Below are 18148 nucleotides of genomic sequence, written 5' to 3' on the forward strand. Positions count from 1 at the left end.
CTCATGTTAGTTTCAAGCTGCCTGGCTGCCGGCTGCCATCTTGGCTGGCAGTTAATTTGCATATCTCACTGATTAGCCAATGGGAAGGGTAGCGGTTGTACACCAATTACCATATTTCTCTTTTATTAGGTAGGATAGGTAGGATTAGACAAAAAGCAGGACCATTTTTACTGAAGAGGAATAGGTTATGCACATAAGTGGCAAACATGAAAAAAATGGCTTTTCTATTTTCAAAGAGTTTACTACAACCTCTACCTCAAACTGAATTCAAGTATCTGAAGCTAGAACAAGAATGAAAAGTCTAATACAGGTAACTAAAAATAGCTATGGTAATAAACATCTAATTGTACAAATCCACAGGGACAGTAATTTAGGTAGTTAAGAATTTGATATAGAAAAAGTACATCATATTGGCAAATATCAGCACTATAATAACCCGAATCAGTTTTCATTCAGGGTAACAGAAAGGATTTCCCTATGAAATAATTAGGTACAAAGGCATTTAGCGCCTCAGTATGGTAATGAAAAGGCAAGTTAATCATTTGCCAGTATCCTAGTACAGATAATGGTTGCAATAATCCAGTTCCCCTTATATAAATTTTCTCACTTTTTAATCACATCACAGATCCTTTGCCATCTGCCAAAAAAGGCCTAAGAAAAAAGACAAAATTTCTCAATTTGTGGTATCTACACTAATAAAAGAGAAAGATGTAAGTTGACCATACCTTCGCAACGCCCACCAGCCAATCAGGAGTGAGTATGCAAATTAACCCAACAAAGCTAGCAGGTTAATTTGCATACGCAGGTGCTGAGAGGCCAGGGGCCAGGCAGGACACTTGCGCCGTCACCATGGCAACTATGCAGGCGTTCCACACTGCCCCAACCACTCTGGGCCTCTGGGCAGCGTGGGAAGGCAAAAAGGCACCTCCAGGCTGGAGCAAAGGCGGTGCCAGCAGCCAGGGGCAGGAAGGCCCATGAATCTTCATGCATCGGGCCTCTAGTTTACTCTATAAAATGTTTTATTTTCCAATTATTTCATGTCATACTTTACCTAAAAGATATGTACCTTGTATAGAACCAAACACAGAATATGCACTCACTTTTTCTTTTCGTTTCCTACTAAAATGAAAATATTTCACTGAAAATTTGTAATTGTTATATAGATATTAAGTTGATAATTTTCAATTTAAACTGCATATACTCAAAAGTTTAGGATGTCACATATAAAGTTATCTTAGAGCTGCCACCATCACCACTATAAGGCAAGGTTCTGCAATTGTAGTCTCCCCTCTTGATATTGTAGTGCGTTGTAAAGGCTGTAATACAACCACAAGAAAGTAAAGGTGTAATACAATCACAAGAAAGTAAAGGGCAAGAAAGTAAAGGTGGTAATGCCATAAAAGAGCTAGTGAGGACTTTAGAATTCTGGTTTCCCTTTGGCATTCTCCCATCTCCCTGTGAGTTTAAATTTATAGTTCACACACTGGATTTAAGGCACAGGCTACTCTGCCACAATTTTTCTGGTCTAACATAATTGCCCTGCTTCCTATGAACACTTATTATATCCTGAAAAATAATTTATTTAAGCATATACAAATGAACTGCAGCCTAGTAACCTTTATTATAAATGCCATGATATAAGAAGATGAGGGGAAGTTGCATATTGTGTTAATTAGCCATGATAATTATTTTCTCAATAAAAATAATTCAGCAAAGAGCTCTTTGTATATTTAGCAATAAAAATAGATATGTATCTAAAGAAAGTGATTAATAAACTGAGAACTAAACTTTAAATCAAATAATGCAATGTGCCTTAATATTTTACTATCTAATCTGATAGTTATCTGGTGTCAGTTATAAATTTGAATCAACCAATATAAAAAAAGTAGATACACTCAGAATCAGTAAAGATAAGTAGAAAGCTAAACAGATGATAAAAGAAATTGATAACTGTGTAGCTCAAACTCTTTTCAGAACCATATTTAAAATTAAAAACTAGAATATTTTCTGGCTAGTGGTTGCAGAGATCTGTTTTCCCCTAAGTGATTTCAGTAGGACTTAGCAGCAAATAATGTATATTTTAAAGGAGCACAGAAGAGTCTTTTCAGAAGAAAACAATGATTCTACTATTTGGATTTAATATAACTGATAGCTAATTTTTTAAAAATAGCTGGAAACAAGAATTCGAAAATGTCAAGTTTCTCAAGATTAAAAAGTTACCTGTGTTCAAAACAACAATGAGGTACCATCTCACACCTGTCAGAATGGCTATCAGCAACAAATCAACAAACAACAAGTGCTGGAGAGGATGCAGAGAAAAAGGAACACTCATGCACTACTGGTGGGAATGCAGACTGGTGCAGCCACTATGGAAGACAGTATGGAGTTTCCTCAAAAAGTTAAACATGGAACTCCCATTTGACCCAGTGATCCCACTTCTAGGAATATATCCCAAGAAAACAGAAACACCAGTCAGAAAGGATATATGCACCCCTATGTTCATAGCAGCACAATTTACCATAGCTAAGATCTGGAAACAGCCTAAGTGCCCATTAGCAGATGAATGTATTAGAAAACTGTGGTACATCTACACGATGGAATACTATGCTGCTGTAAAAAAGAAGGAATTCTTACCATTTGCAACAGCATGGATAGAACTGAAGAGCATTATGCTAAGTGAAATAAGCCAGCCAATGAAAGAAAAATATCACATGATCTCACTCATTTGTGGATAATTAAGACCATTATAAACTAATGAACAAAAATAGATACAGAGGCAGAGCAACATCGAACAGACTGTCAAACTACAGTGGGAACGCCGGGGAGGATTGGGGCGGGGCTAAGAGATCAACCAAAGGACTTGTATGCATGCATATAAGCATAACCAATGGGCACAAGATACTGGGGGGTATGGGAGGCCAGGGGAAGGTCAAGGGGAGAAAAAAAAAGGAGACATATATAATACTCTTTGTAATACTTTAAGGAAGAAAACAATTTTTTTTAAAAAAAGTTATTTGTTTAACTTTTATAATAATACCATAGTCATTTCCTCCGCAGCTTCTGGAACTGATTTTTATGACCTTATTTAGCTGTTGCATACAACTTATAAAACAGCCTTTTTAATATTATGCATATGCTATAATAAGTTTAACACATTATGGGAATAAAACACAATGATTCTAAAATATACAGAAGGGATTTAAAGTATTAAAATCATCACAACTGAAAAATTCGTCTAACAAATAAGAAATAATTCCTTCTAGAAAATATTGCATTCTGAGAAAAATCAACCTGTAGCCTCATTTTTGCATTTCACCACATGGATTCAATTACTATTTGATACAATATATTTTAAAAATCTAGATATAAAATAAAAAGTATTAGCAACTAAATAAAAAGTGTAGTTAACTTCAAAAGCATGGATATTCTGAATTTACCTATAATCTAAAGTATTTCATTATGTTTCATAATTTTCCTATGAAAATAATGGTATCTAATTATTAAAAGGGGGATCACTTTCTGTTGACATAGCTAAATACATTTAAGGACTATTTCTAATGTTTATAATTGTAGTCATATTCATCTATTAATTATACTTAGTGATGATTTTATATTGTTTTTTTCCCAAAGCTTAAGGCCCAATCACCAAAACCTACAAGAACATCTTAAGTTTATTTTCAGAACCCATATGTAAATATATAAGAAAATAATCTAGATCTAAAATATAATGCCCCAAAACTATAAATGTATGCTTTGAAGATGATGCCATTCATGCTATAAAGCAACTGAGTATTTCCTATAATGCTAGTGGGATTACATTTAAAAGTAAAAAAATGTTTCTACCTTATTACCAATGATTCTATTCCTAAGTATCTACCCAAAAGAAATGAAAATATTTGTCCCCCAAAATACTTGTATAGTAGTACTATTCATAGCAGCTTTATTCACAATAGGGAATATTTGCAATATTCACTGGAAATTAAGCAAATGTTCATCAACAGGGATAGTATAAATAACTAGAGGCCCAATGCATGAAATTCATGCAAGGGGCTTGGCCCCCGCCTGCCGCAGCAGCTCCCTCTGCCTCAGGCCTCGTAGCCCTGGCTTCGTCTGGAAGGACGTCCAGAAGGACGTCTGGTCTAATTAGCATATTATGCTTTTATTAGTATAGATTACATTGCAGTATTATTTACATAATGAAATACTTCTCAGGAATAAAAAACTACCAATATACAAAATAACATGACTACACCTCAGAAACATACTGATGGCAATAGTGGAAACAATTTGTATCTTGATAAGAATGGTAATTACACAAGTATATATTAATCAAAACTCACTACATCATATAATTAACATCTGTGTGTTACACTGTATGTAAATTTTAGCTCAATAAAAATAAAATTTGAAAAGATACCCTTAATAAAAATCTGTGCAATTGCTATTGAACATTTTAAAATTCTATTCTATTCTCCATAAAGCTATCAGTCGAAAAAATATAAGCCTTTGAAAAAAACAAACCCTTCTCTTCTTCAACTCAGCAATGGACTCAGATAACTCATCATTCCTTATGTGTGCCCCAACCTCATCCTCTTGGAATCTGAATAAATTATTCCTACATACATTTTGTAAGTGGTGCCTATTTAATTCATGATACCCTAGTACAGGGAAGTTAGATAACTACTTACGCCAGGCTACCAAATCCAAGATCAAGGCTCAGATATCTGGCTTCCATTTTAAGAACTTTAGAACAAGATTACAATGCCTGGTCAATCATTTTAGTAGACTGGAAATAACCTAAGATATCTAATAATGCTTTAAAATAGTAGGGCCAGAGAAGCTTAATAATTTAACTTAAAATTGAATTCAATATTTAGGTGAGAAATGTAGAAAAAGACTAACCTTAGAAGACTTCCTTCGGCTTCTTCTTGTCCAAACTACCACCAATTTATCTGGCTGCCTGCCAAACAAGAAAAAGATTAAATATAATTTATCTTAAATCAAAGTAATGTGAGGTTTGGTTCCAGTATATTTATTTTTAAATTTTAATATTTTTATTGATTTTGGGGGGTGGGAGGGCTTAATCCTCACCTGAGGATACTTTTCCATTGATTTTTAGGGAGAGTGGAAGAGAGTGGGAAAGACAGAGAGAAACATCTATGTGAGAAAACACATCGATTGGCTGCCTTCTGCACGCCCACTACTGGTGAGTTACTTAAATTTGTTGTGGAGGAATTTCAAGTGAAACAATACTTTGGAATTGAATATGAACAAAGAGTTAAATAATTTAATTTTTTAAATTTTGCTGAACTTAAAGAACTCTCAAACAGTTGAATTAGTTTGTTTCCTAAAACAATAGAAGTTTGGAGGGTGTGTTTTTTGTCTTAACATAAATGCTTCCCAAAGTCTGAGCAGGCCCTAGGCAAAATTGTGAAATAGGTCCCACTTGACTAGGCATCCTTCCCCACTTTATTTGCAGCCCCTCAATTCCAGGGCCATTCTTCCTTGGGTATGCAAAAATCAATGTGGTGCTCCATTATAGCACACAAAATCACAATAGACAAATGCTCTTCAGATCACTCATTCTTTTCTATGGTAATTAAAATCCCCCCACCCCCCAGGGTATCTTAGGAGGTTATTGAAAGGAAAGAAATCTGGGAAAGCAATTTGTATTAATTTAGGGGATAAGAATTTGTAATTAAAAAAAAAAAGATGCTTCCAAGATGACATAGTACTAGAGTGGAGGTTAGAAAACTAGTTTTTCCTAGTTCTGACCCTAAGTGACTTTAGGAATGTCTCTCCATTTTTCTGAGTCTATTCTGTAATTTATCAAATGGAGAGATTGCACTAAAATCTCAGCTAGTTCTGAAACACTATGGTTCAATGACTGTAAGGTTAAATGACTCTAACTGGTTAAATATTTGGTGGTTTAAAATGAAATGAGAAATTCAGGAATAGGGTAAATAATTTGTGGCAAGGAATCACTTGCCTCCTATCTTTTGACAATCTAGAGGTAGCTAATATTACCAACAGAACAGTATTATTTGTGTGTGTGTGTATACAGGAAGAAGTAATATTTTTTAGTAGAGAATTAAACTGACCACCAAAGATTCATGCTCCCTGTCCAAAGCATAATGTTAATCTTGGGAGGTGTAGCAAGAAGTCCCTTACCCCCACCCCATCCAACCACCACCACTGCCACCATGTATGCATTGAGATGGAACCATATGATACTCCTTACCACTGGAATGTGATCAGTAACCTGTGCCACTTCCAGAATAAAATGGATAATAAATGAGTATGCCTTCTCCACAGCAGCTGCATGGAGTGGATTCTAGAATGCAGAGGGCACAGTCATAATGTAAAGGGTGTCTGGGCCCCTGAATGACCACATGGAAAGACAGTCAACCTGGAATACCCTCTCTAGACTGAGGAGTGAGGAAGAAATAAACTTTGATTAGGTTAAGCCACTAGAATTTGTGGGTATGTCTATATAGTGCCTCCTCAACATTCTAGAAAATTTAGTAAATTAAACACACATATACATAACAATAAAACAGTTGCTGTCTTTAGAAGCTTATATTGCAAAGTGCTGAGACACAAACCTTTTTATGTCTTACTAGTTTTCATTTATATGAAATCAATGTTTCTAAACATAAAAGACAGTTATACTTCCAAACTTAGTGATATTTAAGCCTCTGCGCTTTTCCTAAATTAAAAATAAAGAACCATAAGTCCTTAGAATAAAAAAAGTACAACATATTCCTCTCACCACAGAATCCAGGATATGCCTATAATGAGAAAAAGCTCAAAATATTAACCCTGAAGTTAATGTGAATAGGCACTTCACTAAATAACAAGGTTACTCTTTTTAGGGAAAAGGGCTCTTAGCCATAACTGAACATTTCATGGTGGAATGCTGTGAATATTGAAACAAAAGGTTAGAAATTGTTTTATCACAGAAATACTCTAACTCTACTATTTCTCAAGTAATTATTTTTATCCTTCAGTAGGCACATCTGCCTCCTATTGTACTATCACTGCTGTAGCTCCAGTTAATTATACTCCTTTATGCTTACTTCACAAGAGTTATTTAGCAAGCTATAATAATTAATTCAACAAGAAAAATAATTATACAAGACAAATTATGCAAGTACACATATATAGGATATATTTCTTTTTGCAAAAATGAAAAGATAGTTCTAATAAGAGATGTAAATCTTTGTCACTTAAATAAAAATACTTTCATTAAGTTATATTTTGCATCTTCTTACCATCTTTTTTTACAATATATTTTTATTGATTTCAGAGAGGAAGGGAGAGGGAGAGAGAGAGAAACATTAATGATGAGAAAGAATCATTGATTGGCTGCATCCTGCATGCCCCCTACTGGGGATCAAGCCCGCAACCCAGGCATGTGCCCTTGGCTGGAATTGAACCTGGGACCCTTCAGTCCGCAGGCCGACACACTATCCACTGAGCAAAACCGGCTAGGGCTTCTTACCATCTTTAAAATATAGTCACAGTGATTGCTTTTGTTTAAAAATATTTAACTGGTAATGCATATGGACTTTCGCTGACAGGTATTTCTAATACCTATGTATCAGTATTTAGGGACAGCACCATTTCAACTGACAGACTTCACCATTTGGCAGACTTTAGATGAGTGACTTTACATGCCCTATTACACACACACAAATATATCCCCAAATAATACTTTCCACTTTCCTTATTATTTTATAGAATCACTCATACTACTTCCTTCAATTTAGCATGTTACTTACTACTACTTTTTTTTCTATATCGGTTGTAATAAAACTCACATGTCACTCACAATAATATTAGTATTTCCAAGTTACGTACTTAGCTCCCTGAAACTAAAGTTAGAAAAAATTAAAAAAAAAAAATACATCCACTTAAACCATTTCCCAGGCTCCCTCAAAAATCATTTTCATCATTTCTTCTCAGCACATTTCTGTAATTGCTCCAATCATGTGTTTGAATGATTATTGTCTATCTTGCTTCTACCTGACTTCAAAGTTCTCAAGAGATTTCCTGGTATTTGTGAAGCATTTACTAGGAGGAAGGTGGGAAAGAGAATATGATGAATAAAAGAATCACGCAGACAGATCCATGTTTGAATCTGGTTCCCCTTTTTCTGGTTATATCATCTAAGCCTCAAGGTTCCTCATCTGTGAAATTAGAACCTCATATAACCAATGTAAAAATCACTTAAGATAATGTAAGAAGAGTGCTTAGCTCAGCCTGCCATTCAGAAAATTCTCAAATGTTAGCAACTAACCCTTGTAGTAGTATATGCACAGAGCTTCCAAACAGTTTTGTACAATCATCCTCCTCTTAAATGTGTACAACGAAGGATCATCTAAGGAAAACTTCTAATATAAAAGACAAGGGGCTGGAAAAGAGAAAAACAGAACTTGAAGGCCCAGGACATTATCGCTAATATCCTTAGAAATATAAAAGCTATTGTACCCATGAAAAATATTAAAAGAATATTTAAAGGATAAGAAAGTATTCTGGAAACTGTCATTTTTTTATTTAGAAAACCAAAAACTGAAGAGTTGGAAGATAAAGTTGAGGAAATCTTCCAGACCTAAAAGAAGGAACAGACATGTTAAACGGGAAAGAGAAAAGAAATAAGAAATTTAGATCAATCCAGAGTTAAATATCTGACTAATCCCCCAGGACGATAGTTTAAAAAAAAGGTCTCCAGATGTCACCTACACTGCAGGCCTAGAAAGAAACCATTTCAAAGTAGAGTAGGACCTGAAGGCTTGAGGGGAAATTTGAACTGATGAATCACCAATCTTTAACTGTTTAGAGAGAGTTTATGAGAGGCTAACAACAAAAAATTAAGGATAATAATGATAGACAAATGGAGAGAAAAGGCAAAAAATAAAATAGCAATTTTTAACACAAAAAAAAAACAAAAGAAAGAAAATGTGGTCACAGTATCAGAAGGCTCAGTTGCAAACAATAGTAAGTTATAACAATGAATTCTGGTCTACCTCTGATTGGAGAATGGAAAGGATGGGGAAAGGAAAGGGATAAGTGTGCTTTAGGGAGGAAATGTTACAACTTCAAAGATGAAAATGACTACTAACAGAAACAGGGTTTCTTTTTTGGGTGATGAAAATATTCTAGATTAGTAATGATAGTTGCACAACTTTGTGATTATATTAAAAATAATGAATTGCACACTTTTGAAGGGTAAAGTTTTTGAAATATATTTTTATTGACTTTTTTAGAGAGAGTGGGAGGGAGAGAGATAGAGAGATAGAAACATCCTAATATATAAAAACCCTGGGTCGTAAGGACCAGTAACAACTGAGGCTCGACCAACTGGAAGTCAGCCCTGCAGTCAGCGCTGGGTTGCCGTGGCAACCCAGCGCTGACTGCTTGTGCTGCAGGCGCGGTGCCCCAGCACTGACTGCTCAGGGGGCTGCGAATCAGGGCCAGAGAGAGGCCTGAAGAGAGAAGCAGGGACTGATCCGTTGCCTCTGTGGTAGCTTTTGATCAGCACTTGCTTCTCTCTTTCTCTCCCAGTCTGGCCAGCAGCCACGCCTCCATTTCTCTCCAGGCCTCAACCGGGGCTGCTGATCAGCCCTGCCTTTCAGATCAGGCCCCGTTGATAGGCCCAGAGACACTGACTGGCATAAGAACCAACCAATCAGAACCAAATGTGGGTGCTGTGAAGAACCAATGGCTGCCTAGGCGGTGGGACAGGCAGGCAGAGGCAGTTAGGGGCAATCAGGCAGTCAGGCAGGCAGGTGAGTGGTTAGGAGCCAGGGTTCCCAGATTGTGAGAGGGATCCCAGATTGCAAGAGGGATGTCCAATTGGAGAGGGTGCAGGCTGGGCTGAGGAAACCCCCCTCCGTGCACAAATTTTGTGCACCAGGCCTCTAGTCTCTATATATAAAAGGCTAATATGCAAAGTGTCCCCTCAGGAGTTAAACCAGGAGACCGGGAGTTCAATCACTCGCTATGACATGTGCTGACTACCAGGGGGCCTGCATGGAACAAAGGAAGGCCCTGGCCAGCAACCGGGAAAGGAAGGTCCCAGCCAGGTGCCAGAAGGCCCTGATCGGCCCTGATCACAGGCCAGGCTTAGGGTCCCTGCCCATACACAAATTTTGTGCACTGGGCCTCTAGTCAATGATAAACATCAACATCAATCTGCTGCCTCCTGCACACTACCTACTGGAGTTCAAGCCTGCAGGGATGGGGAGAGGGGATATGTGACCTGACCTGGAATCAAACCAGTGACCTCTGGGTTCATGGGTCAACACTCGATCACCGAGCCACCCTAAAGGGTAAATGTTATGCTTCAAAATTATAACTAAAAGAAACAAATAAAAATAAAATAAAAAACAAAAGTATAATATTGAAGAATATAGAGTACAAACCAGAAGAATTAATAGAGTTGAAAGTGGTTTTCTGTAGGGAATGAGAACAACACTTAGGAGGGGTAAGGCAAGGAACTGTTGTGTTTTCTACGACAAGTTCTGCAGTACTCTTTTATTTGTATATACCACTGTAAAACGTAAATTTTAAATGGTGAATCTTAGTTACGAAACAGAAATTTGGGCCCATAAATAAACCCACGACACACTAGGAAAAAGACAGTCTCTTCAGTAAATGGTTTTGGGAAAACTGGACAGCCACATGCAAAAGAATGCAAATGAACCCTTATTTTATACCTTACACAAAAGTTAACTCAAAATGGATTAAAGACTTGAATGTAAGACCTAAAACCATAAAACAACTAAAAGAACACATGGGGGTAAGCTTCTTGACATCGATCTTGGCAATGACTTTTGGATTTGACACTAAAAGCAAAGGCAACAACAGTAAAAATTAAAGACTGGGACTACATCAAGCTAAAAACCGTCTGTACAGCCAAGGATACTATCAACAAAATGAAAATGCAGCAAAAAGGGGAGAAAATATTTTCAAGTCATATATTTAATAAGGGGTTAATATTCAAAATATAGAAAGAATTTATACAATAGAGAAATAACAAACAACCCAATTTTAAAAAGCAGCAGAAAAAACTGAACAGACACTTTTCCAAAGAAGACATCCAGCCCGATGTCTGTCATAAAGTGGTACAGCCACTTTGGAAAACAATATGGTGGTTGCTCAACAAATTAAAAAATAGAACTACCATACGATCAATATTCCATTCTGGATACACATCAAAAGTTAACAGAATTGCCGAAACCGGTTTGGCTCAGTGGATAGAGCGTCGGCCTGCGGACTGAGGGGTCCCGGGTTCGATTCCGGTCAAGGGCATGTACCTTGGTTGCGGCCACATCCCCAGTGGGGAGTGTGCAGGAGGCAGCTGATCGATGTTTCTCTCTCATCGATGTTTCTAACTCTCTATCTCTCTCCCTTCCTCTCTGTAAAAATCAATAAAATATATTTAAAAAAAAAAAAAAAGTTAACAGAATTGCCCTAACCGGTTTGGCTCAGTGAATAGAGCGTCAGCCTGCGGACTGAAAGGACCCAGGTTTGATTCCAGTCACGTGTATGTACCTTGGTTGGAGGCACATCCCCAGTAGGAGGTGTGCAGGAGGCAGCTGATCAATATTTCTCTCTCATCGATGTTTCTAGCTCTCTATCCCTCTCCCTTCCTCTCTGTAAAAAATCAAGAAGATATTTATTTTTTAAAAAGTTAACAGAATTATTATCTTGAAAAGATATTTGCACCACTCACACAACGTTTACTGCAACATTATTTACAATAGTCAAGACATGGAAAAAACCTAAATGGCCATTATAGATGAATGGATAAAGAAAATGTGGTATATTTATACGTTATTAATTCATACAAAAGAAGTAAATCCTGCCATTTGTGACAATATAGATGGGTTTTGAGGGTATTATGCTAAGTGAAAGAAGTCAGACAAAGACAAATACTGTATGCTCTCATTTACATGTGGATTCTTAAAAAAACAAACTCATAGATACAGAAAACAGTTTGGTAGCTATCAGCAGCAGAAGGGGTGGGAATGGGTACAGGTAATCAAAGGTACATACTTCCAGTTATAACATAAATATGTTCTGGAGATGTAATGTACAGCATGGTGACTATAGTTAATAATACTATATTGTATATTTGCAAGTTGCTAGGAGAGGCCCAAGCCGGGTAGGTTAGTTGGTTAGTGTGTCATCCCAATACATCAAAGTTGTGGGTTCCATCTCCAGTCAGGGCACATATACAGTAAGAAGCAAGCAATGAATGAATAAATACGTGGAACAACAAATAGATCTTTCTCTCTCCCTCTCTCTCCCCACCCCCTTCTTTTCTCTTTCTAAAAGCAATGAAAAAATTTTAAAACAGAAGAAAGTTGCTAGGAGAGTAGATCTTATAATTTCTCACCATAAGAAAAAAAAAAGTAATTATGTGAGGTCATCGATGGATATTAAATAAACTTACTGTGGTAATCATTTTGCAATATATGCATATATCAAATCATTATGCTGTACACCTTAAACTAATACAATGATATATGTCAATAAACATTTTTTTAAAAAGAAGAAAATTGGTCATATTTGAAGAATTACAATTTTAAAAGGTTCTCAGCAGTTCAGGGAAAAAATTTTCCATGAGTAAAAAGGAATGTAAAAATCTGGAGTAAAGGTAAAAATGTACATCTACTGGATTAGAAAAAAACATGAGATCAAACAGGAAAACACATTCTTTTAAAGTCATGATCTCTATCTTTTATCTTAATTGCATCTTTATATATTTAAAGAACTGATCAGTCACAAAAGACTCAGCAAGTATTTTTAAGAATTTATATAAGACTACTAAGAATGAAGGCTAGAAAGGATTGCATGAATGCTAATAGATTATATACTACAAGAAAAGGGAGTCATTATATCTCACTTGAGATCATATATCTTACTTAAGATCAAAAAGAGTATTACTCAATTTGACCTTCCTTATTCACCAAGGCTCCAAATTAACCTGACCATTCCCTAGGAAATCACATCCTCAAAAGATTCACCATCAATGAGGATATTTTTAAAAAGAATAGCAAATACTTACATGACATACAGTGTATATGTACATATATAGAGAATGATAAAGTTGGAAATCCAGGAGAAGAGAACATAGGCGTTCTTTGTACTACTTTTATAACTTTTATATATCTGAAATTATAAAAACCAAATAAATAATAGATACAGAGGCAGAGCAGCCTCAAACAGATTGTCAAACTGCAGCGGGAAGGCCGGGGAGGGTTGGGGGGCAGGAGGGAGGTGGGTAAGAGATCAACCAAAGGACTTATATGCATGCATATAAGCATAACCAATGGACATAAGACCCTGGGGGGTAGGGGAGGCCAGGGGATTGTCAAGGGCGGGGGAAAAAAAGGGACACATATGTAATACCCTTTGTAATACTGTAAGCAATAAAAAAAAACAAATAAAAATGTATCTTAAGAAAACTTCTATGAGATTTGATGGAATTTATTATATTTTTATATATAATTTTATAGATTGTGAGTTTATATATATAAGTTAAATTGTTACATCAAATATAAGTAGCCATTTGACTATTTCACCTCTATTCCTATTAGTTAGCAAAAAACAAGTTTTTTTTAATGGAACTCCTAATTGGGAAAATACTGGTGGTAGAGAATAATCTTATGTTCAGGATCACCTTACATTGAGGTGATCCTGAACTAGCCAGCTTCCAAATAAACAGTCCCAAGGTTGAAGAAAACACCTACAGCTAGTTTCTGCACAGTAAAACAGAAAATAATAGCATTTCTTGATGACTTTCAGGCACATAAATAACACCTATCAATCAGCAGTCTGGTCCTCAGCTTAAAATAACTCAGATTCAATACAGTTTAGTCATGACCAAAAAGAAACAGGGCTGAGTTACTTTTAGATATACTTCAACAAGAAGCTGCGTATATTAGATGTATTCAATAGTCAAGATATTTTTATTTACTCCTAGGACCAAAGATTAGCACCAACTAGGAACTAGTTCCCCTAGAACAGTGGTCGGCAAACTGCAGCTCGCAAGCCACATGCAGCTCTATGGCCCCTGGAATGTGGTGGCTCTTCCTAAGCCTTCGGAGTACCCTAATTAAGTTAATAACAATGTACCTACCTATATAGTTTAAGTTTAAAAAATTTGGCTCTCAAAAGAAATTTCAATCGTTGTACTGTTGATATCTGGCTCTGTTGACTGATGAGTTTGCCGACCACTGCCTAGAACTAACAACCTACATTATACCTCTTTAATTTTTGAAATACATTATACTCCCCCCATGAAAAGAATTATTATACTCTCTGCCATTATACTCCCCCCATGAAAGGATTATTATTTCATTATTCTTTTTTATGCCTTACTGCTGCCCAGAGAATAAAATTCAAACTCAAAGCCTTCCTCAAATTGACCTCTGCCAATCTTCTGATATAACTTCCTACACTGTATGCTGGGTACAATTTAAACCCTTGCTCAAAGAACATTGCCTGTGCTTTTCATCTGTCTCCTCCATGTTGCTAAATGTAATAAACATTTTTGGGGTTCATCGTCTAATTTGACTTCTTAATAGCATTGACACTTGTCCATTTCTTCCTCTTTGCAGGTTCATCCTCTTCTACCCGGTCCTACCATTTTTACCTCACCCCATATTTAAAAATTAACTCAACATGGATCTCAAAACGCAGAAAGCCTAAATGTAAAATCTAAAACTAGAAAACTCTAAGAAAAAATAGGGCAAAAATTTCATGACATTAGATTTGGCAATGAATTCTTTGATATGACAAAAGTACAGCAACAAAAGAAAAGGTAGATACATTGGACTTCATTAATATTTAAAATTTTTTATATCAAACACCATTAACTATTGAAAACTTTTGTATGTCAAGAAACAACATGAACAATTTAAAACTTTTATATATCAAGAAATATTAACTTTTTCTTCTTTTTTTCAGTTCAAATTCATTTCCTTTTTATTGGGTTCATGGTACCATTAAATGGTTTGGTACTCAATAAAGGAAAACCTGTTCAAACAAGATAGTATGTTATCAGTATATTCAGGTGATTGTTTACACTCAAGTAGCATTATCAGTAAATTTTTGGGAAGCCTATAGATGGGGTTTACACTTTGTCAAGGCCCAGTTCCTCTGGAATGGAGATTCCCAGTGCATTTAAAGTTGGTCTCAGTTCCTGGATCACATAAGGATAGATTTCCTCATGAGATCCTGCCTTGTCCTTAACAACCTCTAGGATGTGAACAGCACTAGTAAAATCATTTAACCACAAAGCAGGCATGCAAATTTCATTAAAATTTAAAACATTTGTATATCAAGAAATAGTATTACCAGAGTAAAAAGGCAACCCACAAAATGAGAGAAAATATTTGCAAATCATGTTATCTGATAAGGGAAATTAATATCCAGAATATATAAAGAACTTCTACAACTTAACAACAATAAAAACCCAATCAATTAAAAAATGGGCAATGGACTTGACTTGAACAGACATTTCTCCAAAGAAGTTATACAGAAGGCACTTGAAAAGATGCTCAACATCACTAAACATTAAAAAATGAAAATCAAAACCAAAATGAAATACTGCCTTTCAGACTCATAAGGATGCCTCTCCTAAATAAATAAAGAGAGAGAGAGAGAGAGAGAGAGAGAGAGAGAGAGAAAGAAAGAGAGAGAGAAGAAAATCAATATGAGAGAGAAACATCAGTCAATTGCCTCCCATACCTGAGCTCGAACTTGCAATCTAGTTACGTGCCCTGATTGGGAATAGAACCTGCAACCCTTTGGTGCACATGGGGCAGTAAGGGGCGTCAAGGCCCGCGGTGGGGTGGGGGCAGTTAGGAGCGACCAGGTCGGCAGGGGGGGGACAGTTGGGGGCGACCAGGTCGTCAGGGGAGGCAGTGAGGTGCGATCAGGCTAGCATGCAGAGGCAGGGAGGGGTGATCAGACTGGCAGGGAGGGACAGTTAGGGGCGACTAGGCAGGAAGGCAGGTGAGCGATTAGGAGCCAGTGGTCCAGGATTGTGAGAGGGATGTCCGACTACCAGTTTAGGCCCGATCCCTGCCTAAACCGGCAGTCAGACATCCCCCAAGGGGTCCCCAATTGAAGAGGGTGCAGGCTGGGCTGAGAGAAACCCCCTCTATGCATGGCAGTTGGTGACAATCAGGCCAGTAGGGGAGGCCAGTGGGAGGGACCAGGCCTGAAAGGGAGGGCAGTTGGGGGTGATCAGGCCTGCAGGGGAGGACAGTTGGGGGCGACCAGCCCAGCAAGGGAGGGCAGTTAGGGGCAATCAGTCCGGCAGGGGAGGGCAGTTAGGGGCGACCAAGCTGGCAAGGGAGAGAAGTTAGGGGTGCCTGGGTCAGCAGGGGAGGGCAATTGGGGGTGACCAGGCCGCAGGTGAGGGCAGTTAGGGGCAATTGGGCCAGCAGGGGAGCAGTTAGGTATTGATCAGGCTGGCAGGGGAATGGTTAGGGGCAATCAGGCAGGCAGGCAGATGAGCAGTTGGAGCCATCAGTCCTGGATTGTGAGAGGGATGTCCAACTGCCCATTTAGGGCTGATCCCCCGGGGATGGGGCCTGAACAGGCAGTCGGACATCCCTCAAGGGGTCCCAGATTGGAGAGGGTGCAGGCTGGGCTGAGGGACACTCTGCCCCCCCCCCCGAATTTCGTGCACCGGGCCTCTAGTATGATATAAAACAGGTAGTAAGTCCCTTTTCCCCTCTCTTCTTGCCTGTCTCCTAATGGCAAAAACCAACAGCAAGCCACCCAATATAGTCTGAGAAATAAACTTTGCCCAGCCTCAGCCTCAGCATCAGAGTATAATATAGAAAGTGTATTTTAAGCTGGAAAAAAAAAATGTTAAAGAATCTGCATAATGTTTAGTTTTAAAGCTTGGATGGATAGAGAATTCTAGATTCAAAATAATTTTCCCTTATAACTTCGAATTATCTGCTCCTTTTCCTTCTGTCATCCAGTGATATTAATCGTAAGTCTAATTCATATTATGGTGTTTTACACAGTCCATTAGATGCTCCTATGTTTCCTATATAGACCAGTTTAAAAACGTGGACCTCCCAGTGCCATCAGAGGATGCTTAACCAACTGAGCCACACTGGCCAGTCTTTTCAACAAACTGTACTGGAATGAATCTAGACAAAGACCTCATACCTTTCACAACACCAAAAGCATACTCCATGAAAGAAAAAAGGTTGGTAAGTTGGACTTCATTAAAATTACAAACTTTTGTCATTAAGTTTGTACAAGATGTTATTAAGAGAATGAAAAGACAGCCACAAATTGGGAGAAAATATTTGCAAAACATATATCTGGTAAAGGACTGTTATCCTAAATATAAAAGAACTGTTAAAACTCAACAATAAGAAAATAACTACCCAATTTTAAAAATTGGGAAAGTGATCTGGACATTTCACCAGACATATAAATGGCAAATATGCACATGGAAAGATATATAAATGGCAAATATGCATATGGAAATATGCTCAAAATCATGCTATTAGGGAATCACAAATTAAAATGAGATACCACTACAGACCTACTAGAATGGTGAAAATTCAAAACGCTGACAACATCAAATTCAGGTGAGAATATGGAGCAAAAAGAACTCTCATTCATTGCTGATAGGAATGCAAAATGATACAGGCATTTTGGAAGATAGTTTAGCAGTTTCTTACAAAACTAATCATATGCTTACCATGATACAGAAATTGTGATCCTTGGTATTTATCCAAATGAGCTGAAATCTATGTCCCACACAAAAACCTGTACACAAATGCTTATAGCAACTTCATTCATAACTACCAAAAGTTGGAAGCACCGTGGCCAGTTTGGCTCAGTGGTTGGAGCGTTGGCCCACGGATTGAAGGGTCATAGGTTCAATTCCCAATCAAGGGCATGTAACTGGGTTGCTGGCTCGGTCCCCCAACCCATGTTGGAGCACATGCAGGAGGCAACCAATTGATGTGTCTCTCTTCACATTGATGTTTCTCTGTCTCTCACCCTCCCTTCCACTCTCTCTAGAGATCAATGAGGTGAGGATTAACAAACAAAACAACAACAAACAAAAAAACTTGGAAACAACAAAGATGTA

The 18148-nt window shown here is 37.4% G+C and overlaps 1 protein-coding gene across 9 annotated transcripts in view; it reads right to left on the bottom strand.

The window, feature by feature from the left end:
* EHBP1 (EH domain binding protein 1) overlaps window positions 1-18148 on the bottom strand; it is a 310384-nt gene that overhangs the window by 274707 nt on the left and 17529 nt on the right. For all 9 annotated transcript variants that reach the window (XM_006778555.2, XM_015557898.1, XM_015557897.1 and 6 more), the window contains exon 3: window positions 4903-4960. In XM_006778555.2, the coding sequence (XP_006778618.1) occupies window positions 4903-4960 (58 nt within the window). The remainder of the gene's footprint in view (window positions 1-4902; window positions 4961-18148) is intronic.

This window comes from Myotis davidii, unplaced genomic scaffold, assembly GCF_000327345.1.
Source record: "Myotis davidii unplaced genomic scaffold, ASM32734v1 scaffold6, whole genome shotgun sequence".
Taxonomy (NCBI): Eukaryota; Metazoa; Chordata; class Mammalia; order Chiroptera; family Vespertilionidae; genus Myotis; species Myotis davidii.